The sequence below is a fragment of the Oncorhynchus kisutch genome, linkage group LG30 (genome assembly GCF_002021735.2).
Source record: "Oncorhynchus kisutch isolate 150728-3 linkage group LG30, Okis_V2, whole genome shotgun sequence".
Lineage (NCBI taxonomy): Eukaryota > Metazoa > Chordata > Actinopteri > Salmoniformes > Salmonidae > Oncorhynchus > Oncorhynchus kisutch.
The window spans coordinates 13,047,046-13,073,802 of NC_034203.2; the positions used below are offsets into that span (position 1 = coordinate 13,047,046).

General features: G+C 43.0%; 1 protein-coding gene across 1 annotated transcript; it reads right to left on the reverse strand.

Moving 5' to 3' along the window:
* Positions 1-1,812: 1,812 nt before the first annotated feature.
* LOC109875126 (phospholipid phosphatase-related protein type 4-like) lies at positions 1,813-26,757 on the reverse strand. The gene is made up of 7 exons (XM_020467335.2): positions 26,322-26,757; positions 19,298-19,483; positions 15,600-15,729; positions 15,201-15,399; positions 13,634-13,691; positions 12,522-12,695; positions 1,813-10,873 (listed from the first exon to the last, which is right to left on the reverse strand). The coding sequence occupies exons 1-7, from the start codon at positions 26,397-26,399 to the stop codon at positions 9,239-9,241; spliced, it is 2,460 nt and encodes an 819-aa protein (XP_020322924.1). The 5' UTR covers positions 26,400-26,757; the 3' UTR covers positions 1,813-9,238.

Here is a 26,757-nt window from a genome sequence, read left to right on the forward strand (position 1 = left end):
GCTTCACCTACTGGAGCCGAGGAATCATGCACTGGCCCTTGACAGAATTATCTATTTGAAATCCATCTGAAATGTGAATATATGGCTTAGACTACACCAGTACCCTTTGTGTATTTCATCAGTACTGCAATGAATCATTGAGTCCTCATAACATATTTGAATTGATACAGGATCAATCAAGGCTATTGACATCAATTGAAAATACACAAACTGTTTACAATTGTCTTGTTGCTATGTCATTTACTGTATCCTAAGGAAAAAAACATGGTAGACTACAGAACTTGAAGTGTATGTTTATCAAACTGAAGGCCATCCACTCTCACACTGGAAAATGTTTTCTAATTTTCTAATCTCAATTGGCATATAGGTTTCAGGGGTTTTAAGAAGGGCAGCTATCACTCCGTCCCTTAGCTCCATAAGAGGGCCTACTATTGCTCTGTCACAGAGTTTCATCACAGTGCCTGCTGTCGCTCCACCACAGAACCCCCTCCTTGTCCCTAAGCTCCAGGACAAAGCCACTACCTGTCCTAGTGCTCCATCATGGAGTGACATCATGACAGGGCCTATTATCTTTCCTTCATAAGTCCCTTTCTCATTCCATCTTCAGAACTCTAGTCTGTTCCATCAGTTGAGAACGTCTGGTGCATTTATCTGCTAGAAATGGGATCGGTACTTCCTGTATATAGCCATGTGATTTTTACTCATTATTCACTGTATATTTATTCCTCGTGTCATTATTATAGTTTTTTTTTTTAAGTATCTTTATCTCTGCATTGTTGGAAAAGGACCCTTGAGTAAGCGTTTCACTGTTAGTCTACGCCTGCTGTTTACGAAGCATGTGACAAATACATTTTGATTTGATTTGATAATGTCCCTAAGACATCTTAAGAGGTACATTGATTTCTGCATCTCTTCTAAAGCGGCAGTGGCCAGTCTGCAACTCATGTGTTACTCCTTGGTTCCCAACCGAAGCATCTCAAACGCTAGCCCCTCTTTTTCGCCCTGTCTCTTCTTCTCTCATCGTCTCTCCATCACCGGTCTGTCTCTCTCTTTTATCCCTCAGCACATTCCCTTTGGTTTTCGGGGATGCTGCTTAAGCTGACGAGGAGCAGGAGCTCTCCCTTTCAATTTAGGTCAACTTTCTGCCCTACTTAAGACCTCCCTCTCCCCCATGATAACTAGGTCACTTTCCAACATCACATGCCTGCACACCCATGTGTATCATCTATACAGCAATTCTATAAATTATAAAGAGTATAGGATGTTATGGCAGCGAACAATCAGTATGGGCATTGGGGTCATGGAATGCAGAGGCTGATGAAAGAAATGAAAGCTGCAATTAATCATTCTCTCAACTATTATTCTGACATTTCACATTCTTAAAATAAAGTGGTGATCCTAACTGACCTAACAAAGGGAATTTTTATTAGGAATAAATGTCAGGAATTGTGAAAAACTGAGTTTAAATGTATTTGGCTAAGGTGTATGTAAACTTCCGACTTCAACTGTAAGTCTGTGATACTGAATTGACATCACAATATGCCATTGTGACACAGAGACATAACATCACAGTGTGCCTCTGTGACACAGGGAAATGACATCACTATGAGCATACAGTATGTGACACAGATAAAAGGACATCACGGTCTACTTCTACCCCTACCAAAGAACTACATCAACATATGATTATGTGACACAGGGAAATGACATATACCATTACATCACAATGTATACATTGAATACAAAGATGACATCACTATGCTTCTCCGTGACACAGATGAGACAGAAAAAGATATCACCATCAACAAACAATCTAGTTTGATAATCAAACATTTATTTCAATATTTAGACATAGTCAACTCCATAGAATAGTGAAATACAGAGTGTATTTAGAATGTGGAATACAGAGTATGTCTGGTGGTATCATTATACACAATGATTGGAATTCAACCCTCTAAATAAGAGCGACTCCTGACTGAGGCTTCTGTTTCGCTAGCCACAAAGCTATCTGCCAATCACCACATCTGTTCTGAATGTGCACAGGCCAACGTTTGCAGATGTATAATAAAGCCAACTGACAGTTCGACCATAGAAATAGAATGACTAGATTATTATAAATTCCATTTCTATGCTCTCAACTCTGTACAAATGCATCCTCAGTCTATTAAACATCAAAACATCTTCTTCTGCCAAACATGATTTTATTTCTGTAGATATGCTTTCCTAACAACATTGTCTGCATGGCAAAGTTACAAATATTGTATTTACAGTGATAGAAATAATTCCGAGTTAATCAATTGGTTGTTTGATTGATCAATTGAGTAGGTATAAATCAAGGTACCAGCCAGAACTTTCAAAAGGTGTCATATACAAAAAAAAATAAGCCTTTAGATACAGTACATATTAAAATGACCATGCAGATATGACCACAGTTTAAAGCCATCATGAAAGTACACAGGCAAATATGAAACATTTCCCCCTTAAGCCGTCGCCTCCAATATACCCTTTGAGACATAAAAAATATGTAGAATATTTATATAATATCAATTCAGTGTCACTGAAAAGAAAAACACACACACACACACACACAAAAAAAACGTGATTATCGACGGACATTTTTAACAAAATCTTCATTTAATACATCTTACGTTCATATTATTGTGTACAGACACAAACAAACTGAATTACATTCCTTATCTTGGCAATCCAAATGCGACCGACATATCATGACCAATGTAAAACAACAACAAAAATGATACTGTGGTAGATGTCTCATGTTACTTCATGAGTAGATAGTGTTCTATACGCATAACACTCATGTCAGGGGTCTCAAACTGGCGACCCACGGGCCACAAACGTATTTAATGCGGTCTGACCTTGATTTAACCTCGTTGAAAGAGAACGTGGTCCCCGGCGAAATGGCTTTGAGACCCCTGCTGTATATGTGCAGTAAGCTCTTGGCACAGTTTTGTAAAGGTATCAGCCTACTATAATATACGTACTATACACGCCCTACTTACATTTATAGATTGCTGAATGGTTCTACCTTTGTACACAACAAACTGGATATAAATCATTGATTATTAGCATGTCACACACATATAGATCATGTGTGATAGTTACAGTGCCACTAACCAGTGGTAGTGAAAGTAATGTTATTTTTCACTTCTGTACTTTAGATCAAGGTTGTAATAGTTGTGTGTTTATATTCACTTTTATTTCTATCCGTTTTGACATTTTTATTTGAAATTCAGCTTAGTTTCAGTTCGTTTTCCGACCTGATTTGTTAGTTTTGATTTAGTTTTGAGTTGTATAAAAATATTGATATTTTGTTTTGATATTATTTAGTGCTGGATTCAATCCGTATCGCCAGAGTGTCGCCGAAGATCCGCATTAAAATGTAAAGGTAATTTCCGATTGAGCCGACATATGCAACGTTTACAGTGAATGCAGTCGCCGCGCCCGCGGGGAACGTTGCCGTAAATTGTCAATCACGCTGTATAGCGGATCTTCAGCGCTATGGATTTAATAGAGCCCTTAGTTTCAGTTTTAGTGTTAGGGACAGACAGCATGCATTGGAGGGTAGGAGCCATTTGTGTTGCATAGTTTTTTGGGGGTGTTTTTTGGGATGTCGTCTTCTTGCAACTGGGAGGCAGTTATACATAAGGTGACTTTTAAGGTCATAGGTTAGTTTTAAATTATTAAATTAAATTATTAGAAATGATTAAATCAATCTCAATGTAAAAAAAGGAATAGCGAAAGATCTGGAATAGCAAAACATATGGTGATAGGAAACTTTCTCTAGAGTATGTTTACACCTGTGCTTTTTACATTTAGTAGTACTGTACATGTAAGAAGAATCAAATGACCTAGACTATGTTTATCTAGTGATAGCTAGTGATAACTAGTGATAGCTAGTGATAGTGTTCGAAGATTATGACACTGATCCTTTTTCTAAAATATTTTATGAGTTGGAGAACACATCGGGAGGGACCTCAGACCATTCCTCCATACAGAATCCTTCCAGATCCTTGATATTCTTTGTCTGTGCTTATGGACTTCTTTCTGGATTTTGATGTGTGCTTGGGGTAATTGTCTTGCTGGAAGATCCACTTGTGGCCAAGTTTCAGCATCCATGCAGAGACAACCAGGCTTTTGGCTAAATGATGCCATGATGCCGTTGACCTTAACAAGAGTCGCAGGACCAGTGAAAGCAAAATAGCCCCATTACATCAAAGATCCACCACCATTTCACTTTTATGTGAGTCATTTTCTATTAAGGTATCTTTACTTTTACTCAAGTATGACTACTGGGTACTTTTTTCATCACTGCAAAATTGTTTTTCTCAAAGTTGTCGGAATTCCACGTGAGTCCACTTAACAATATAAACATTACGGCTATTCGATCAAATACGCCTCACACAGCAAATTAGCAATTAAAATGTGTTTTGACCAAATTTGACAGCTGCATACAAAGAAATCCCCACTTCCTCTGCTTCTGCCTGTTTTTTTTCTCCGCATGGGCAGATTTTGGGGTAGAGTCAAGCCTCTCGCTTCGCCTCTTCCTCTCTGTAGCGATTCACAAACTAGGCCTATTTGAAACGTCGCCATCTCCTGGACGCATTTACCCACCAGATTCAAAAGCTTGAAAACCGTATTTAACACCCAGTTTGTTTGTAAAAAAAATAAAAAATATAAAACTGGACATAATTCATTATGCTTTATTTTAGTTCGTTTTGGAGTCAAAGATAATAGTTTCAGTATAGTTTTAGTTTTTCAAACAGGTTTGTTAATAATTTTGTTTTACTAAATTGTTTTTTCATGATTAGTTTTAGTTTCAGTTTTAGTTTACTATAATAAACTTGCTTTCGACCGATTATGACTCACTTGTTTACTATTACTCTTGTGGGAGGGAGAGGGATGGTATTGGCATTATACAACCTCGTCTCTCAAGACTTGTTTATACCTGGCGCTAACATGCGTTCTTTGTGCTGATCTTGCCCACACTCTGATTGTGCCCACATTTTCAGAAATGTATCTAATGTGGTATTAAAATGTCTCAGAGGCTGCATTTACACAGGTAGCCCAGTTCTGATCTTTGTTTCACAAATTGGTCTTTTGACAAATCAGATCACCTCTGAAAAATATCCGATGTGAAAAGCCTAATCCGTCCACTGTGTCTGCATTGGTACCAGATTTCCTGGTTCCTCCCTGTATGTAAATTATTTGACTGCTATTCTTTCAAAATAATATTTATTTATTTTAAGACACATATTGACATAAGTCAATGGTGACATCTGTCAATGATTTTAAAGTGCGAGATAACGATGATTTAAAATGGTTGAACTGTCCACATCTGTCTATACTTGTGTGCCTGACTACCTATGTGTACCTGACTACCTCTGGATGCGGGCTGAAAGATCTGATCACAATCCAATCACAATGCACAGTCCGAATGTGAACAAGATCAAGAAAGGACGCATGTTAGAACCAGGTATAAACAGGGCTTCAGTCGTGACTTGTACACTGTACATTATAGCCCAAGGGAGACTAATGTATTATTTAATTTAATCTAACAGTACAACCAAAGTCCACAGCACAGGCTTGGCTGTCACATTGTCCAATCTGGAAAATCAACCGGATAATTAGACCAATTCGTGTGCGCATAGCAATGGGTTGGGAAGAGAAGCCTCTCCCGAGAGTGGTTTCCTTTTTATAGCAATCATCAATAGATACATTTACTTGAAAATGAGTTGAGTGCAAAGTGAGTAGCATTCACAACATGTACAGCAGTTATAGATTTTAGTTGGCTATATGAGCTGATAGGAAAAAGGGTACTTTATCAAAATGTTTATCAAAACAGTGAATACTTATTAGTATACTTATTTTAAAGGCAACAAAGGACACAAAGACTCAAAGTCCTTCTTGAATTTCCCATCTTTAAGAAATGTTTTTTTTATTAAGGCTCCTAGTAAGCAATTATCTGACATAGTTAACCCACTGCCCCTACTAATCAATTATCTGACATAGTTAACCCACTGCCCCTACTAATCAATTATCTGACATAGTTAACCCACTGCCCCTACTAATCAATTATCTTACATAGTTAACCCACTGCCCCTACTAATCAATTATCTGACATAGTTAACCCACTGCCCCTACTAATCAATTATCTGACATAGTTAACCCACTGCCCCTACTAATCAATTATCTGACATAGTTAACCCACTGCCCCTACTAATCAATTATCTGACATAGTTAACCCACTGCCCCTACTAATCAATTATCTTACATAGTTAACCCACTGCCCCTACTAATCAATTATCTGACATAGTTAACCCACTGCCCCTACTAATCAATTATCTGACATAGTTAACCCACTGCCCCTACTAATCAATTATCTGACATAGTTAACCCACTGCCCCTACTAATCAATTATCTGACATAGTTAACCCACTGCCCCTACTAATCAATTATCTGACATAGTTAACCCACTGCCCCTACTAATCAATTATCTTACATAGTTAACCCACTGCCCCTACTAATCAATTATCTGACATAGTTAACCCACTGCCCCTACTAATCAATTATCTGACATAGTTAACCCACTGCCCCTACTAATCAATTATCTGACATAGTTAACCCACTGCCCCTACTAATCAATTATCTGACATAGTTAACCCACTGCCCCTACTAATCAATTATCTGACATAGTTAACCCACTGCCCCTACTAATCAATTATCTGACATAGTTAACCCACTGCCCCTACTAATCAATTATCTGACATAGTTAACCCACTGCCCCTACTAATCAATTATCTGACATAGTTAACCCACTGCCCCTACTAATCAATTATCTGACATAGTTAACCCACTGCCCCTACTAATCAATTATCTGACATAGTTAACCCACTGCCCCTACTAATCAATTATCTGACATAGTTAACCCACTGCCCCTACTAATCAATTATCTGACATAGTTAACCCACTGCCCCTACTAATCAATTATCTGACATAGTTAACCCACTGCCCCTACTAATCAATTATCTGACATAGTTAACCCACTGCCCCTACTAATCAATTATCTGACATAGTTAACCCACTGCCCCTACTAATCAATTATCTGACATAGTTAACCCACTGCCCCTACTAATCAATTATCTGACATAGTTAACCCACTGCCCCTACTAATCAATTATCTGACATAGTTAACCCACTGCCCCTACTAATCAATTATCTGACATAGTTAACCCACTGCCCCTACTAATCAATTATCTGACATAGTTAACCCACTACCCCTACTAATCAATTATCTTACACACTGTATCTGTTCGTCTATTAATATACAGTATTTGCCACTGTATACCACTGTGAGCAAAAAAAAAGAAAAAGCATAACATACTGTTTTCCAGAAATCCCGGTTGTAAGAATCCCAGCGTCTGGAGGAAATTCACTCACGACTTCTGAAAAACCTGGGGATTTTGGGAGAGTTACTGGGATTTCTAACCCCAGTGATAATATTTGGTGATTTCTCAAAACATCGCTCTTTTATAAATCACCTACCAAATCAATGCATATCCTGCTAAAGTTCCAAAAACAACAACTTTGAATAAACACATCTCTGGTAAAATAGACTATCAATAATTAGAAAAAAGCAAACGAGGACATGTGAATATTGTTGGCAGCACAATCAGAGTACTATAAATATGTACAGTACATAGCAAAAAATAGAAACATTTATTTTCACAATTGTCAGAGTACTATATGTATGACTGTTGTATCATGAAAAGCACCTCTAGAGTTGCTATGCATTTCCTATGCAGTTGCTATGCAGTGCAACACACTATGACAGTCACATTACACAGGGATATTAATATGCTGAGAAAGAGAACAGATCGTCAATGGAAAAAGCCTACAAAACATCATGTCTATCAACTTTGGGTGCAATCATAAAATTCACTCTGGCTATCTACTCAGATTTCAGAGCACTCTCGTCTGAGTGTGCCAGAGAGCAGAATAACTGATGAATGTACGAACGCTCAACAGCTGTTGAATATGGCCAGTATCAGTAAACGTTGGCAAAAAAAAGCATTAGTAAATTGTTGCCAGCAGCACAGTTACAGTCACCAACTCTCTGGATAACATAAACAGCCTAACCAGCTCTGCTATGGTGAGTAAAATGGTCAGAGTGAGCTGTTCTCTCATTTATGTCTGGAAGTAGCTAGCAAGCTAGCTAACTTTAGCCAGTTAGGTTGGGTGATTGACTGCCGTTGACTGCCAACTCTACTCCTTGGCCAGAGCGTCAAGTGTGCGCTCTGAACGCTCCGAGAGTGAAACGCTCTGAATGTACAAACAGACAATCTGACAACGCTCTGAATTTACGAACACACTCAGAGCACCCTCTGGCACTCCGGAGAGAATTTACGAACACACTCAGAGCACCCTCTGGCACTCCGGAGAGAATTTACGAACACACTCAGAGCACCCTCTGGCACTCCGGAGAGAATTTACGAACACACTCAGAGCACCCTCTGGCACTCCGGAGAGAATTTACGAACACACTCAGAGCACCCTCTGGCACTCCGGAGAGAATTTACGAACACACCCTTAATAAACAACTTGCACGGTTTATTGCCATCGAAGGCTCTTGCCGGGTGATAACAAAATAGTATCAAATTCCTAGTTCAAACCACTATAGCCACTATATAAAAAGAGTTTGAAGTTGTGCTTCTCAAATGGATCAAAGTTAATGTAATGAAAGGAGGGTTGAAAAGTGCGCGCAAAATGACCTTGTGGCGATTATCCAGCGTCTCCTGCATTTTTAAAGGATTATTGTGCGTGCTATAGTTTCATTTTCTCAAAGAACACACACCAATAAAGGTAGCCCCGGTCCTATCAAACCAGGTCTAACAGTAAAACAACTGCAAAAAATGAAGAATGATCAGATTATTGAGTAATGGAGAAACCCCTATGTACTGTACAGTGGCCTTCCTGGACCAGACACACTAAGATAGCTCTAATGAACTATATGACCATTGGACAATTTATCCAGCCCAGTTAACTCCACTGAATCTATGACGGGTTTGATAATATACAGCCGTTTATGAGCTGAATGTTCTCATTGGTCTTGTTGTGGGGTCCAGACTAGATCCAGTGTAGAAGGCCACTCATGGGGGGGACAGATAGGACCACCACTTGGGCAGTAAGGAGGAATGGTAAGTGCCGACTGTGCAGCTGTTCACTCCCTATACGCCAGACCCAGGGTGGGGGGCGGTGTGGGGGAGGACCCTTTGAAATAGTTCCTGGAGTTGTCCGGACTTGGACCTCTATCCGGGAGCAGGATGATTTTGCCCTTCCTCCGCAGGGTGGACTCCCGACTGGAGGCGATGGAAAGGGTCTCGGAGGCGGCCTCGCTGCCCCCTCCACTTAGTCCCTCCACAGGGGTCACACGGATGGTGGTGATGCCCTGGTGGGGGTGGTGGTGGTGGTGGTGGTAGTGTGGGTGGTGCACGTAGGGGTGACCCCCTCCCCCACCGCCACGCTCACTGCCAGTGTCCGTACCCGTCTGACTCATCCTCCCGTCGATGGAGCCGTAGCCGTCCTTGAGCGAGTCGCAGCTCTCCGAGTCGCGGTTGAGGTCGTTGAGCTCAAAGGACTGGCGGATGCTACCCCGTTGCTCCTGCGGCTTCCACCTCCAGGAGCCACTGCCGTCCGGAGGCTTGATCACAGGCTTGTTTTCCGGGTGGGCCTCCACCCTTACGATGCCCTGGCCGGGCTCCTGGTCCGTCAGGGCCTTGTAATGGATGGAGCCTGTGCAGCTGACCACGCTACCGTCCTCAGAGCTCTTGGGGCTGCCGTGCTGGAGCAGACCCTGCTGCTTGGACACGGTGATGACCTGCATGATGCGCGGCTGGTTAGTTAGGCTGTTAGTCCTGCACAGGGCGCCCTCTTTGGCCACTTTCAGCCACTTGGAGCGCGCCGAGCCTCCCCCGCCAGGGATCCCACCGCCGACATAGCTATCCTCTCTGTCCTCGTCATCCTCATCCTCCCTGGTGGAGGTGCTGCTGTTGTGCTCCTGGGTCTCCTCGGGGATGTGGACCAGCTGGGAGGAGCCTGGCCGGGACTGGATGGAGACGCGGGCCCCCGCAGCCAGGCCGCTGCTGCCCCCATTGTGGGGGAGGTGGTTGGACAGCGGCACGATGCTAGCTGCCAGCTTCATGTACTGGGCGGGGATGTGGCCCTGAGCACGGAGCTCCGCCTCCAGGCCCATGGCGGACGGCTCAGAGCTGCACCTCAGCTCCATGGTCCTCTGGGGCGAGGAGGAGGAGGATGTTGAATGGTGGCATCCCACCACCACCCCACTGTCCATCACCTGCAGTGAGAACTTGCGGTTCTCGTTCTTGCTCTTCCACTGCGACAGCAGCTGCTTGGAGCGCGTGGAGTCCATGGAGGCGTGGATGCTCGCGTGGCGGCGCGGGACCCGGTGCTCTTCGGGGAGCGAGCCGCCGTGCGACCTGGGCAACGTGCTACTGTTAAAGGTCACCAGGCTGTCCTGTTTACACAGCGTGCTTGACGAGGTGATGCACTCCACATCAGCACTGGCCCTCTTCAGGTTGTTCAGGGAGCTGGACTCGCGGCAGGAGGGGACCCGGGTCAGGAGGGTCGCGGGACGGGCGGCGGTGAGGCTATCGGTGGTGCTGATGCTGTTCAGGCTGTTCATGCTGTTGAGGCTGTTGGGCTGCAGGTGGCGCCCTGCGCTCTGGCTGACGTTGGGCACGGTGTTGCTCCTGGGGGGCTCGCGGAGCGGGGGAGGCTGGGGCTGCTGTCTGGACGTGTCCCGAGTAGGCTGGAAGTTACCCACTGCATACAGACCCTGAAGGGAGGACAGACCATGACAGCATTCTTTATAGGTTGAACTACCATCCTGAGCTACCTCTACCTACCTATCTATACCTAATATATCTGTATCTACCTATAACTGTCTAAAATTGTCTTAGGCGTCTGTAGACAGACATTAGTACACAATCAAGCATCATTCAGTGAACATATCTAAGACAAAAAGACATGAAACAAGCAAGGGCAAAGAGCCATTCGTTCAACATGAGGTCTGCACGATTGTGTCAGTGGATTTGGTGTGCCACTGGTCATGTGACATGTCTTAGTCACTGAGTCATAGATAATGCAGCAGCCAACTATATTACTGTCGTGGTAAATTGTCAGTGGCACGATCATAGCCACATCATAGCCTCAAGCACTTCTGATTTAACATTCCTCAATGTGAGGATATTGTGTGGGTGGGTGTAGGTGGTGTGACATGAATGTTTGTGGGATGTGCATGTCTGTTATTTATACATGTCCATGATCCAGTACCATGAAAATCCAATATTTTGCCGCATATTGCTGAAAAGGATTTGAGCAAATGCACAGTATTGTACAGTATCTTTACCAATCGTAATCATGTTATGTATTTCTGATGCCGCACATTAAGCTAATTCAATGCACATTTCATTTTGGTGACATATCCATTACCATGTAGCCTAATTATAGCCAACAGTATTTGAATAATGTTGAAACATTGACACCCTCATACAACAGCATGAATCATATTGCTCAAAACTAGTGCATCCTGCTTTGTTCAGCATGCCGGTAATTGGATTTCTGGAACCCCATTTACAAAAGCACCACAGACTCAACAAACAAGCTAGCAAAACATGCCACTATTCATTACATCCATCAATATACAGACAGACAGTTGCACCTTTTCCTAGAGGCTCCACTCTGGTTCCAAAAGGGTTCTTTGGCTGTCCCCATAGGAGAACCTTTCGGTTTTTAGGTAGAACTGTTTTTATTTCAAGTTAGAACTCTTTTGGGTTCCAAAAGTAGAACCCTCAGTGGAAAGAGCTCTACATGGAACACAAAAGGGTTCTACCTGGAAACAAAAGGGTTCTACCTGGAACCTAAAATAGTTCTTCAAAGGTTTCTCCTATGGGAACAGTCGAAGAACTGTTTTAGCTTCTAGATAGCACCTTATTTTTTCTAAAATGCCAGAAGGAGATAAGAGGCTAGCTATATCAGAGGTGTGCTCTAGTATTAGAAAGAATGGCTGCAATGAGATGAATCTTCAGATCAGTGTTCTTCAATCCTGGTCCAGGTGACCCACCGGGTATGCAGGCTTTTGTTCCATCATGATACTTACACACCTAATTCAACTAAATCAATTTGGCATGTTATTTAATTTACAAGGTGAATGAAGTGTGTTACGACATGGACTGGAACAAAAACCTGCACCTCTTGTCGGTCTCCAGGACCAAGACTAAAGAGCCTGGAGTGTCCGAAATGGCACATTATTCCCTAATATAGTGCACTTCTTTTGGCCAGAAAAAGTAGTGCACTTTATAGGGGATAGGGTTCTCTTCCATACGCAGACCCAGATCTACAGTCGTCGAGTGTCACCAGTTAGTCTCCCCAGACCAAGACCTAGAAGATCAGTGATCAACTAGAGATCTACTAGAGCATCTCACCAGGTAGACGGCGATCCCGCCTCCGATGAGGAAGCCACAGTAGACGTCGATGGCGTGGTTCTTGAACTGGATGATGCGGGTCAGGCCACAGATGATGCCACCCATAATGAAGGTGAAGACCAGCAGGGGCTTCAGCAGTTTGGAGGAGTCCGTCAGTGTAGCGTTGAAGTACATCTGGAGGAGAGAGGAGACTCAGTGTGCCATTACTCAGGCATCCATATTAGGAAGTCGCCAACTGGCAACTTTGGAAGTTCTGTCGGAAAACTCACCATACTTACATTCTAAATAGTATTTTGGGTATGCGAAAAGAGAAACTTTTAAAGTATATGCATTCTTTAAATGCCAGGATGTCATACTCATTTCGGTTAATTATCTAGTAGAATTGTCTGCACACTATAGAGGAAGAGGATCGTCTTTTCGGATCCAAATGTGATTGACAACAGCTGATAATCAGAATATGGGACTCGCTCTACAAAAATGAACGAATGACGGTAACAAGCGCGATTGCACATTAGATGATGCCTTCACAGTATAGATGTATTATATAGTATGCTGTTATTTGTTGCATACTGCATTCAGTTTTACCAAACAGTATGTTCTAAATAGTATGTAGTATGAGTATGTAGTATGCAGTATGTAGTATGCCGTTTTAGTAAGTAGTAGGCAAGACAGATTTCGGCCACAGCCAGGGAGTTTTGTCTGACAACTGGCGAGTTCCTACTATGGATGCCGTACAGCTAATAATTCAGCTATCGTCTATACAGTTATCTATTTACCATATATCCAGTTGCATTATGGATTCGACAAATTGTTCTTGTTTGTAGAGAGGCCTGGAATCAATACACTATAAAATAGCTGTTTAATTGTTAGCAGAGGTGCCTTGTCGAAACGCATTACGACTGCGTTCCAATTCAACCATTCCAAGGAATATGTATGTTTTTGTGGACCTTAACAGAGACTGTTCAAACCGAAATAGAGTAACATGGAAAACATTTGTAGAGTAAGACACATGGTCATCATCCAGTGGATGAGGACCAGTTAGGCTGAGGAGAAGGATGTGTGTGTGTGTACGTCTGTGTGTGTGTATGTGTGCTTGTAGCTGGATTACTTACAGAGACGTAGACAGCAGCGAAGGCGGCCAGAGTGGCATGCTGCGAGGGAAAGGACTTCCTGGAACGACAGGAGAGGGAGACGGTCATTTTTTATCTTCCGCTTGAGAGACGGTGAGACGGACTGAAGGGAGATCCACCGTGAAGGGCGCAACCCGTGATCGATTTGCCACAGCAATGAGTTGGTTATATTTGCCCCACAAATCACTGACCATATGTTGAGCAGTTTGAGCATAAGCATTGCGAGTTATTGTCACATCCCTAGCCTGAACTAGCTTGCCACCGAGGAATAAAGTCAACAAACAGCTATTAATTCACTTTATTAAAAATGACGGCCAATCAGACTTCAGGAGCAGCACATACCTACTGTGCTGTAGCAGTCATTCATCTATGGTCCTCCTCCAGACTCACTTGCCTATTAAAGTATTCCATAGCCTACATCATTTATACAATACAAAAACAGCACACTTAAAGGATTTAAAACATATGCTAATCCTAAGAAAATCAACAATGTTTAATCTGACAACTGAGGGACCTTCTAACATGGATTACAAAGGGGCCTATCTCCATGCAGATGTGCACAGGCCTACTTCCCTTCCTGAGAGGCTGGACAGAACAGAATACACACAGTACAGATTCCGCATATTGAGTAAACAGAAACTGACAGCCTTGGTAAGAGCTGAAAATGATAGCTGTGAAATACTCAGTTGCCTGGTCTGTGTGTGGGTTCAGGCAGATCTGCCACACATTCCCTGTTTCGTAAGTGCACCGGGATGAACCGAGTGGGCTGTAGGAACAGCATCTCCGGTTCTCCTTGCTCTCTTCTTATTTCTGTACCGGCAGACCGTAGCTAGGACAGCTACATTGTACAGTGAGTCAGACACAGTATTTATTAAGTTAAAGCCAGCAACGTGGTGGAGAGTGGAGACATTAAAATAAAGAAGATTCACCCATTTTTTATGTTATATTGTATTTGTGCTTCTCTGAGCGATGTTCTATCAATTCCCAGGGTCATTTCATGTTTTCATGTGTATCTGAGCTACATGTATTGCCGTTCAAGCAGGCCGATATAACATTTAAAATGGGTGAAAAATTTCCTTTAATTTCCTTTAAGTGCCTTTAACAAACTAATGTCTCTGAGACTGGCGGTGAGTCACTCCTGAGGTAGAGGCTAGTGTGGGTGTTGTTTAGAAAGCTAGCGCTATTCTTAACATTGCAAATGAGCATTTCGTAACATAGCTTTCCAATGTAGAGTATATGAACAACAGATAGATGTACAGTAGGCATGTTGTTGGTTTACTGGCGGGGAAAGGTGTTCGCTGTAATAATGTGTGAAACTTCTGCATATACTACACTGGAGAGATATGCTTAATGACCATCTGTGGCGGCCCACTATAGACGACGTTGCGTGCCACTTGCAGAGCACAATTTCAGTGCCTGTGTTTACAAACTCCAGGGTGAAGTTTCTCCTACTTTTCCCCTTCAAATCTAGGATAATGTTCCCCTCCACCAGTCCTAATCTGTATTTACGATCTAAATGGCAAACATGATCCTAGATTAGCACTCTGACCTGCCAGCGTTGATGATGGATGGGTCTGCTCCTCCAGAACAGAAGTCCTCTGTGATGAAGGAGCTGTCGTCACAGGTCAAGTTGAGCGTGGTGTAATTGGGTTTACACACTGTCAGGAAGTATGGGGCGTGGTAGCCCGTCGACAGCTGGATGACATCAGTGATGAGAGCCGTGAGGCACAGTCCAAATACGTGGACCCCTGGTAGAGTGATGGGGGGGGGGGGGGGGGGGCAGAAAGTGGGAGAGCAAGGGAGGTATTACTCAGCTAATCACCAAAAGACAAGACAAAACACTATGCAGAACATGTGGGTGTTCACTACACAGCTGTGTCAGTGTTGTGAAGTTAGATACGCCATTATGTTTTCAAGACGTCACGATTGAGAAAATACCTAAACTTACCAACAAACCGAACAGCACGCCGTATGTACGAGTTGAAATTGCAGCCGGCTGCATTGATATTGGCCTCTGTTTTGACCCCAGTCTTTCTCCTAGACAGACAGCAATACAGGATACCTTCTCCTATCATTATCTAAGAAGAGATTTGACAGAAAGGACAGACAGAGGGAGGGTTTAATTAACACAGACCAGGTTTGGGGTCCATCCTAGTTCAGTTTCTGTATGTTGAATAATTGGACCAAATAATTTATTCATAGGATTGCTCCTGAATTGACTAGAAATGTATTAGGTAATGACGCCAACACTGACAGATAATGTATTCATAATCTCAGTGGATAGCAGCATCTGTTAGTGAAGGAGAGATGGCTAAAGTGAATGCAGGGCTGCTCCACCACCTGAGGCAGCTAAAATAACTACATGCCTCTGAGGCAGCTACACTAACTGGCTGCCTGAGAGGCAGCTACTACAGTCTGATACCTCCCACGGCTCCCAGTGCCATGCTAAGGTAGAGATTGGTTACTACACAGGACCACAGCTGGGACAAACCACAGGACCCGCGTGGGAAACTCCCCACGACAGCTGGCACGTACTATCTCACCTGCGGGGTGAGAAACAAATTACCCTGTTGGGGAAACACTGTACATCTGGGTTGAACCATCTAAGCAGCGGGGGGAAATATATCTACTCCATGAGAACAGGTGGGAAACACCATACAATGACAGACTGTATGAGAAAGAGGAAAACATCGACATGGAGAAAACTCCAGGGGATAACTTCAATTATGTATGAACACATACAGAATGTGAGATGCTCAGAGATACTTGGGAAAATGGTCACAACGGGGGACCAGCGTGCGTGTGTTTCAGGGGAAAGGGGTGTATCTGAGCTCCTTCAGCTAGGACTTGAAAACCTCCCCATTCTTGCTCAATTTTGCATGCCTTCTCAAACAGCTGCAACTGTATATGCATTCGCACGTCAAGTCTTCTCTTGAGTTGGGCTCGGGGATGGAACAACTGTTGAACATCTGAGCTTGTGGTTGTTTGTGGGGGAAGGGTGGGGAGAGTGTGTGTATGTATCCCACATCTGTTGCTAAGAGGTAACGATGTTCGGAACAGTATAGGATGAATCACAGTAATCGTTTCCCAAAAATAAAATGTTGAAAAAAAGTGTAGAGATCTGAGTACTTTCTGAATGCACTGTACATATTTAAAATAATATTTATATTTGTTAAAAAAAAATATATATATATATATATATATATATATATATATGGGGAATTGGAAAGAATGCAGACAATTACTGTACAATGATTGAAGCCACAATCTATTTGCAATATTAAAGCCCCTACAAAAATTATTCAAAACAAATAATTATAATAATGAACACATGTCCATTCTAGGAGCAATTACTACAGTATAGCCTATACTGTATAATGTAAAGTGTGCGTTCGGCACCGTAGGAGGAACATAACATTAAATACATCATTGCCTGCATTTACTTTCATGATGAGAGGATCAGCGAGTGGGAACAAATGAAATAGGCAGGATTTATAGTCCATCAATAATCTCCTGCTACAGAATATTGATGTTATAGAATCTATATATATGATTTATCTCAAACAAGGGGGATAATATGAAGTTAATGACTCAAGGAGGGAGATGGGGAGTTGCATTAACCATCATAGCCCATGATGCTAGAGGCGGACTCATTAGCCATTATACTGAAAATATTTTTTGTATGCTTATATGGCCGTCTTGTAGTTTTTGTGTATAATACTAAAGATGTATAGTGACCTACTTCTTTAAAAAAATAACAACAGTACAAGTCACAGCTTATTATCTGAACCATATTCATTTTGGACTGCAAAGCTAGTAACATAGTCCGATAAATGTAGTCATGTAGCTAAAGTAGAAGAAACCTAAATAGAGAAACCAAGTTTAGATTCCTCTGTGTGTTTCCACCTCGAGACCAAGTCATGCACGTATTAAAAAACCACGAGAAAACCCTTCAGTGGAAAGCTGTAAATGGGGAAACACTGTACATAAATGGTTTTAGCAGGTGAATTTCAGCTATAACAATATTTGGCCTTATCATGGCTATGCTTTATTGTAACCAACTGCCCTTCTAAGCACCCCCAAGGGCCACCTGTTAAATAAAGCATGCAGTAGGATACTATAGGGCTTTAACAACAATAAAAAATCACCACAGGACCGGGGAGATGTCTGTCTGTCTGTCTGTCTCTCTGCCTGCCTGCCTGCCTGCCTGCCTGCCTGCCTGTCTGTCTGTCTGTCTGTCTGTCCGTCCGCTCGTCCATCCGTCCGTCCGCTCTCCCGCCCGTCTGTCTGTCTGTCTGTCTGTCTGTCTGTCTGTCTGTCTGTCTGTGTTGATGTTCAGCCAGTGGCCCTAGGTGGGCAACAGTCCAATAGAAGCTGACAGCGCCAGCCAAACTGTATGGGTCTGAGAGACAAAGCATGACACCGCAAGAAGCACAACACCCCGCAGGTTGCCTAGGTGATAACAGCCGAAAGAGAGAAAGAGAATGTGTCGCCGAGCGAGATGCTGTCAGGGGAATTTTTGCTGAGGACCATAGAGAGACTAGCAGCAGCAGAGTGATGCTAAGGATTGTATGAATATAACACGCAATTATTAACCAGAGAAATCTGAAGATGTTTTGGAACGTGTAGGCCAACACTTTCCATAAAAGGTCCATGGGAAACTGTATCGCGGACACCTTCAGGTCTGTTGTTTTCTCACACGAGCAGTGTCTAATATAGAGAAGAGACGATAGATAGAACACCATAGATGTTATCTTTATGGAAGAAACGATTCCAAAACCAAGACCTTTAGCAAAGTGATGGCACTTGAAACCCTTACGAGCCCAAAGACAGAACACTTTTGGAAGAGTGAGATATTACATTTGAAAACAATGAAAACCTATTCTTTACTAGACCCTAAAGGTAAATCCACTGTAAAGGGGGAAAAAACCTAGGGAGTGTACACTTCTGGGTGAGTGAACCCTTAGAAGTGATCCTACAGCCTAGGAGTGAATTCATCTGCATGAGTAAACACATTGTGACATACCATTGGGAGAAAACCCTTCTGATATAGTAAGTCTAGGTAAATGAGCATGCTAAGATATGAAAAGGCATACCTTTTTGAAGTGAACCTCAGACAGTGTAAGTAAGCCCGTTGGATTCTCCCTGAACTCTCATTCAGCATGAATAAACCATATGTGACTACTGAAATGTGGAGGAACCCTTAGGAGGGAACACACTGAGATTAAGGGCATGCTGGCCGTGAGTAAGCCCTTAGAAATGAAACATGAAGAGTGAATTTAGCTGACAATCTGAATATGGAACCCTTAGAGGGGGACTAAGCACACACACAGTGAGTAAACCAGGACGGAGTGAGTTTTCCAGCACAGGCCCTAAACCCTAAGAAGTGATCCCCTAAGAATACATTTGGTTGAACACTGACTGTGAGTTCAGCTAACACCGGAATGAAAGTAAATTGAAGAGCACACTGATGCCACTAGCTTGGTCCCACATCTGATCGTACTGTCTTTCCAACTTCCATGTTCATTGTTTGGCATGACTAGGAGTTGGTAAGACGCCAAAAACAGATCTGGAAACAGGCTATGATGCTACACCCTTCAGGCAACCAATAGGGAGCGAGGGAATGAGGTTTGTGGTTATACTGACCGTAGCTGTAGGTCCAGCGAAGGCCAGGCTGAAGAGCATGAGGAAAGGGATGACTTCCTCAGCGGGCCTGATGTAGGGCATGCTCAGACTGCGGTCATTGCAGCTGTAGCCCAACCGCACCGGTTTGAACACGTCGGTCAGCTCCAGGAAATACAGGCTGACCACAGAGGAAGCCATGATCGGGAGCTGGAGGGAGAGAGTGGGGAGGGAGGGGGGAGAGGGGGAATGGTAGGGAAGACAGAGAGAGAGATGAGGTTGAGAGGAGGATAGAGGAAGACAGAAAGAGAAAGAGAGAGATTAAGCAGAGGAGGGCAATAGGCAGATGTTTCAGAAAGAGAGGAGAGAGAGAAATGAGAGACAGAGAAGGGGGAAAAGGTTAGAAGCTGTCATGATAACATATGGCAGGCAGCAGACAGAAAGCAAACTACTATAAGAGCCCTGTCGGACAAGCCATCCAAAATACAACCCACTATTCTTCAAAATGACATCACTGAGCACTGAGATGTTAGCCTTTTTAAACAGCAATGCTCTTCCAGACAGGGCCACAAAGGGGCCCCTGTTTCCAATTAGCGACTTCATTTAGCAAACTAAGATACATAGAGAATACAATGATGATAACTGGTTTGATATGAAACACCATTGCGCTAAAGAGTGATTGGATCCCGACAGAATTCAACAGTCTTAAGAGATTTACCGCCTAGCACTTTGTTGATAACCATCTGTTACCCAAGCACAACAGCACTGTGTACCACACCGCATAGTGCATACAGAACCAACACAACAACACGAACTGTGAACATGGAGAACACAAAACGAGTGGTTTATGAAAGCACAGCGATTACATAGGGTAGATTTCCCATTAATTCTCCCTTCGTAGTGCACTCCACTTCAGAACAACCCAAGAGCTCTGTGAGAAATGTGTTTCTCCAGAAATCACACAGGCGGTTTCCATGTACCCCTTGCAGTGGGGATGACACATTATTACAACAGCAACGGAATGGCATAGCACGCAGTCTGCTGAGGATGCGTGAGGACTATTGATTAACCAAACAAATGTATATATGGAAGCGTAGCATTTCAAGGGAAAATGCATTTGAAGGGAAATGTTTATCTTTTTGCAGCTGACCAAAGGCATCTTCAGAGGCTGTGATGGCATTTACAGATGTAACACCAGTGAGAGCAACCATTCTCTGTTGGTGGGGGTGTTACTAGAAGACTGTGCCCAAGTTACAGTCTTAGCGACCACCAGGGAACCAGGTTCAAGGTCACAGAGTCATGCAAAGGTTACATCGTAAGGAGAAACTCCACTCCCCTATCGCTCATGCGAGTTTCTCCAGCTTCAATCATTGAATGAGCTCTAATTCAAGTAATTTACACTTCTTCAAAAATGAAGGATTCTAGGAGTCAGCTGTTCTGTTTACAGCACGATTATAGTGGTAGGCAGTCAACTCGATATTTGACAAAGCGGATCCTAGAAAATCAGAAAAGACAGAATAACTGTCTGGTAAACACTTCACAGTGTCCTACAGCTGCTTTACCTTAAAGCTGCACACATAACAAGCATCATTACTATCGCAGAGGGACAACGCAGATACATTTTTCGCGGTCTACCCATTTCCTCCAGCCCTTGAAGGTCTGAAACAAACTGTCAAAACATGCACCCTAGTTGGTAACTCTCCTACCTGGAATGGGTCATACCAACTCACTTCTACAGAGGTGACATTATCTTTCTGAAAATACATCACAGTATTTACACTCCTAATAATAGCATAGAACCATACGTCCATACAATCCCTAAGCCCGAAACAATACAGAGGCCGTACATTTACGTACTCAACAGAGAGAAACTAGACCCCTGCTCCAAAATGTGGCACCACCACACGAGGCAATGTGAATGGGCACCCAATGCGGCACATTGCCTCCCCCTAGGATCGGAAGCACACATCGGACATGGGGGAAACAATGTAACAACTAACATCTCTAAAAGGCTGCTGCAAGCTCACGTTTCGAGTTTCAATTGATAATTCCATTGGTAAACAGGCCATGATGATTGAAAGGTCCCCAAATCCCACTTGATGTCTGAGGATGAGTTGAGGTGACTGGGAATGCAGCAGTCTCTTGGATGGGTTCACAATATGATTCATGAAACCCAGCCTCCCACTCTCCTGTTCAGACAACCACTATCAAAGTGATCTACAATAGGGAACATTCCTTAGAACATTTCTTCCTGTCAACATTCTAATGTGGTATTCAGTGAATACGTGCTTTAGCTCCTGTTATTTTTATATCACTCTAGTACACATTGCTGCATGTAAAAAGATATATGTATATATATGTGGCCTCCCGAGTGGCGCAGCGAGGCACTGAATTTCAGTCCTAGAGGGGTCTCTATAGAGATCTGGGTTCGATCCAGGGCTGTGTTGCGACCGGGAGACCTATAAGGCAGTGCACAATTGGCCCAGCGTCGTCTGGGTTAGGGGAGGGTTTGTCCGGCCTAGGATGTTCTTGTCCCCTTGCGCTCTAGCGACTCCTTGTGGTGGGCCGGGCGCATGCACGCTGACTTCGGGTCACCAGCTCTACAGTGTTTCCTCCGACCCATTGGTGCGGCTGGGTTCCGGGTTAAGCGAGCAGTGTGTCAATAAGCGAGCAGTGTGGCTTGTCGGGGTTGTGTTTCGGAGGACGCATGGATCTCGACCTTTGTCTCTCCCGAGTCCGTATGGGAGATGCAGCGATGGGACAAGATTGTAACTACAAACTGGGGTGAAAAAGGGGTAAAAAAAATACAATTAAAAATGTATATACATATCTAAAGTGAGTAATTTATTACTTTTAATGATAGCTAAATGTGGACCATGTAAACTGAAAACTGTGAAACGTTTCTTAAACCATCTGCTTGTGTGTGAGACATTATTGATATGACAGTATAACCAAACAAACACAGACTTTCTTCAAACACAACAATGGCGACTTAATATTAGTTAAATTACGTTGCAATGCACTAAATATTGGGGTAACGCTGCAGAATAATATTTAGCTTAACGCTAGTAATAAATAGGTAGAGTAGATGGACGCAAGGCAAGCCGCGTTGTCACAGGACCATTGAAGCAACTGAGCCCCTTCCATAACATGAATGATGATGAAGAGATATATAGAGTAGGCCTATATGCCACAGTGCCACAATTTCTACCGTATTGTTCATCACAATCCAATCTATCCACATGCATTCATTTCCGAAGCATCTTACAGTTGCCAAAAAATGATGGGTATGAAGCTAATCGCAAACAAACACCTGAGGAGCTGTGCTGCCTGGTTGCCCACCATACTGATAGCACTTTGCAACCTCATGCTCGTTTAATAAGAGCTTACCGTGCAAGTCTGTTCCTGCATCTGTTGGATTACTGCAATCCAGGTTCTGTGTAGGCTCTCTGCTCGCTATGATGCCACCAGTTAATTGACTAATTGAGCTCCTTAAAGAACTTAACTAAACGATGATCTGCACGATTATTTTGCCTGTCCTTAAGCGACCGTAAAGGAACATCGATGTAAATCGACTGAAGGAGGGGCAGTGGGTTGTTCCCCGCCCAAGGGCATATTTAAAAAATGCAGTGTCACATTGAATATTTATGTTAGAATAATACAGTTTCCCCGGTTGAGCGACCAATGGTTTATCAGCCACATTTTTCTTTCCTTACCGTAGCTCTGAATAAATTGTCACCATACCTCTTACCAACATATTATACATCAATTGAGTTTGTGGATTACACTTTACATATTTCCACTTTTCATAATGATTTTTTTGTTGTTGTGGTAGAGATATAACTTTTAGTTTTTCATTGGATATTCCCTTCTATTCAATCCCATGGTAGAGCAGGCTGGGCCACCAGGGCAGTGATTTAAGTCCCATGGTATGACACTTTTATATTACAATGATCACTCACTCTCTCTCTCTTTTCTCTCTCTCTCTTACCCAGGGCAATCCTTCTTGTTGATGTCACACATAGACAAGAGTTAGCCATTCTTCATATCCCGTTGAGCGTCTTTATGCTTACTCAAGCATAGTAAACACAGTCGACATCGGCTAAAGAGAAATGAACCCGAGGAAGAAATAGAGGCTGGTGCAGAGAACTCTCCATGGTGCTAAAATGAGATACTCTGTACCACCGTGTGGTTCTCCATTTTCATTACTCTAATCTTATTTTTTTACTCACCTTTCCACTGACTTTTTACTGATATCAGACATGTTGTGCATTTATGGGGATGGAGAAGGCAACCCACATTTGGTCAAAACTAGTATTGCCATCCACTACAGCCACTGCTTCCAAGAATGGTATGGAATGGTATAGAATGGTATAGAATGGTATGGAATGGTATGGAATGGTATAGAATGGTATAGAATGGTATAGAATGGTATGGAATGGTATAGAATGGAATGAACTATTGAACTAACCTAACGTAGCAGCCATGAAAGACACGCGTGAAACTAGATCCCCTACATCCCTCAAACTCAACTCTGGACCTCGAAGCCAGTTCCACTGCCTTTTTTCCCCCATTGTCCCCCTCTAATCAGGGACCGATTTAGACCTGGGACACCAGGCGGGTGCAATAAATGATCAGGAAGAAGAGAAAAGCAGCAGGCTCTGGACCTCGTAGGGTAAGATTTTAATACCCCTGCCCTAAATACTGGTCTTGAACAGAAGAAGAAAAATAACTGTTGGGGGAGGTTCTCTTGTGCACTGTTCAATGAATCCAGTAAATGTGGAGGAGTTAAGATGGAGGGTCGCTTTGTTAGCGTCCAAAAGCGGAAGTCTCGTCACAGGCTCTCTTTCCATTTCCCTTGAAAACTGGACCGTCCAGTTGTTGGGGACTCGGCAGAGGCTACTATTGAACTAAAGCCAGCTCTGTTATGAGTTGGACCGGTAAAGGTCCAATGCAGCCGTTTAAAAAAAATCTCAATATCAAATATTTCCCGGGTAACAATTAAGTACCTTACTGTGATTGCTTTCAATCAAAATGGTCAATAAGAAACAGAAATAGCTTCTTAGTTAAGAGCAATTTCTCAATCAAAAATGTTGCTAGGACTGTCTGGGAGTGGTCTGAGTGGGGAGGGGGAAAACTGAAAACTAGCTGTTATTGGCAGAGAGGTTTGGAACTTCCTTTCTTATAGGTCTATTAACATAATATAAATATTATTAACTCCAGGTGATGTCACCAGGCAGGCCAAAACAGGCTGATATTTCAGGCGGTCTTTTTAAACAGCTCTAATTCCAACATCAGTTGGAAGCCACATCCAACTCACAAGTTAGCAGGACATTTATGTTGTTCATCCTCAACTCATATCCATAGGGCATATATTTCCAATAGTGACTGAAACCAAAGAAGTCAGTGTTGACTTCCATCTGCTTGATGGACAAAGTGAAGGGAACCTCTGCATCTCAACGACATGTTTGCATTACAACCCTCCTGCCTGTACTTTAGAAGCCCCATGAGAAAGCTTGTTCAACTTATTATGGGGATCTAGCCCTCTCCAATGTGTCCATCCAAGAACCAGGCCATATAGCCTAGTATAGGGGGGAAACGTGACCAAAGGAGTCCATCCTCACCTCTTCTATCACCGTCTGGTTTAGATCTGCGTCTACCCGCTGCAAGAGCAAACTGCAGCGCATCGTCTGGTCTGCGGAGGTCACCGGTTGTCACCTGCCTTCCATCAAGGACCTGCACGCCTCCAGGACAAGTAAGCGTGTAGGTCAGATCATCGCCGACGCCTCCCACCCCGGACACCCCATCTCTCAAAGACTCATGACCAAAACCGCCTGCCACCTGAACAGTTTCTTCCCTGCGGTGGCCCTCATCAACCGGCCATCAGGCTCATAGGGATTAAGTGACTTTGCATTGGGCCGATTACTGCACCTTGTCATCAATGACCTCGAATACCAATCTGCACTCTATTGCAATGGCCCAACACTGTATACTGTATTCGCCAAGGCAACATCCCTCCCTCTGCTTATATAGATATTTCCCATCTGTTAATTGTATATTCCCACTGTAATCAGCCTATAATACACTCTAGAGTTTTATGTTTTATGGTTAGTGTTCCGATATTGTATATTCTGTATGATGTCTATGTGGATTCTGATTCTAAAATCCATTATTTCAAAGACCAACCTGATGTTCTTTTCAGGTAATCATCTATAGTTCATCATCAATCGATCTATAATGAATGGAAAACATGGCCTACATATTTGGTGGAGCGTCATTAAACCCACTGTAATGCTTTGTAACTACACAGCAGTCTTCACCATCATGGAGAACTCCCAGATTCAGCCATTACTACCTTTCTGCATCGAATCACACTAAATGCAAATGAACGAATCAACCCTTGGCTACATGAATATTTGACATGGGTGTAACAGGCTGTTTAAAACAGTAGGCCTGCATAAACTGGCATGGCATATTAATATTCATGATCCCTGCTTGGGAGAAAACAAACAAGGCTAAACATGTTTAATTCTTTGAGTCATTTTTGCATAGTCCAACTAGTTTTTATGAACACTCTCTAAATGATGTGGGTGTTGAGTTATATGAGCAATGAAACAGATATGAAACAAGAGTGATGTGACTATTCAGATGAGAGTGAAATTATTTATTGTTTGTCATGTTCAACACTTCAGTTGATTGGCTACTGTATGAATCTGTTATATGACACATGACAGAAAGACATGAAGATAGTCCCCACCGCCAGCTCGTTAACCTTGAATAAGTAGTTTCAGGGCAGCCTCATCATTCATCCTAGCCTTCAACGTGACTGCCATACCAATACACAGTGCCGCCGTGACTGCCACACATTCTGCGCGGCTACCTGTAGGCAATGTGGTGTTGTGCATAAAATATGATACAGCTGTATTTCGTTACATTTCCGCTGTCAGTCACCGCATATTCATTCAAAACACATTGTTTCTCTAGGCTACTCCAGCGCCAGCGGTTCAATGCGCATTGGAGCTGTCGCGGAATGGTAAAACTCACCTACCTCAACGAAATAGAAACAAGGCAGCAAGGTGACGCTGTCTTTGGTCACCTTCCCTTTTAGTCTCTCTTTAGCAGACATGATGAACCTCCTGTCTCTCCTTTGAGAGGCCGGAGACAGAGAGTTGTATTTAATTCCGCCCGTAATTTTGGCAATGTAAGAGATTACGCTTCTGTAGCTGGTGGTTTCAGCTTCATCGCCAAGTGTCGCGCTTGTGTTGAATGAACAGCTCCACTGCAGCCAGTCACTCGCGCACCAAATCACTATCGAAGCAAACCGCAAAACCGAATGGTAAAATAAAAAATGTTGTGCGTATTTAGATATCTAGTGGGAAAAACATGATCCAAATATTGCATTGTATTCCTTGAGAGTATAGAATATTTTGCAGGTGACAACAACGACGTGCAACGAGAAGGAAAATGCAAAAAGATCGATGCAA

What these genes read in the sequence shown, in the direction of transcription:
- LOC109875126 (XM_020467335.2), bottom strand. Translation starts at nt 26,399, where the DNA reads ATGTCTGCTAAAGAGAGACTAAAAGGGAAGGTGACCAAAGACAGCGTC. An exon ending in TCGCTGGACCTACAGCTACG is followed by an intron (nt 15,730 to 19,297) that starts GTCAGTATAACC and finishes ATCTCTTCTTAG; the next exon opens with ATAATGATAGGAGAAGGTAT. An exon ending in TCGCTGCTGTCTACGTCTCT is followed by an intron (nt 12,696 to 13,633) that starts GTAAGTAATCCA and finishes TCTCTCCTCCAG; the next exon opens with ATGTACTTCAACGCTACACT.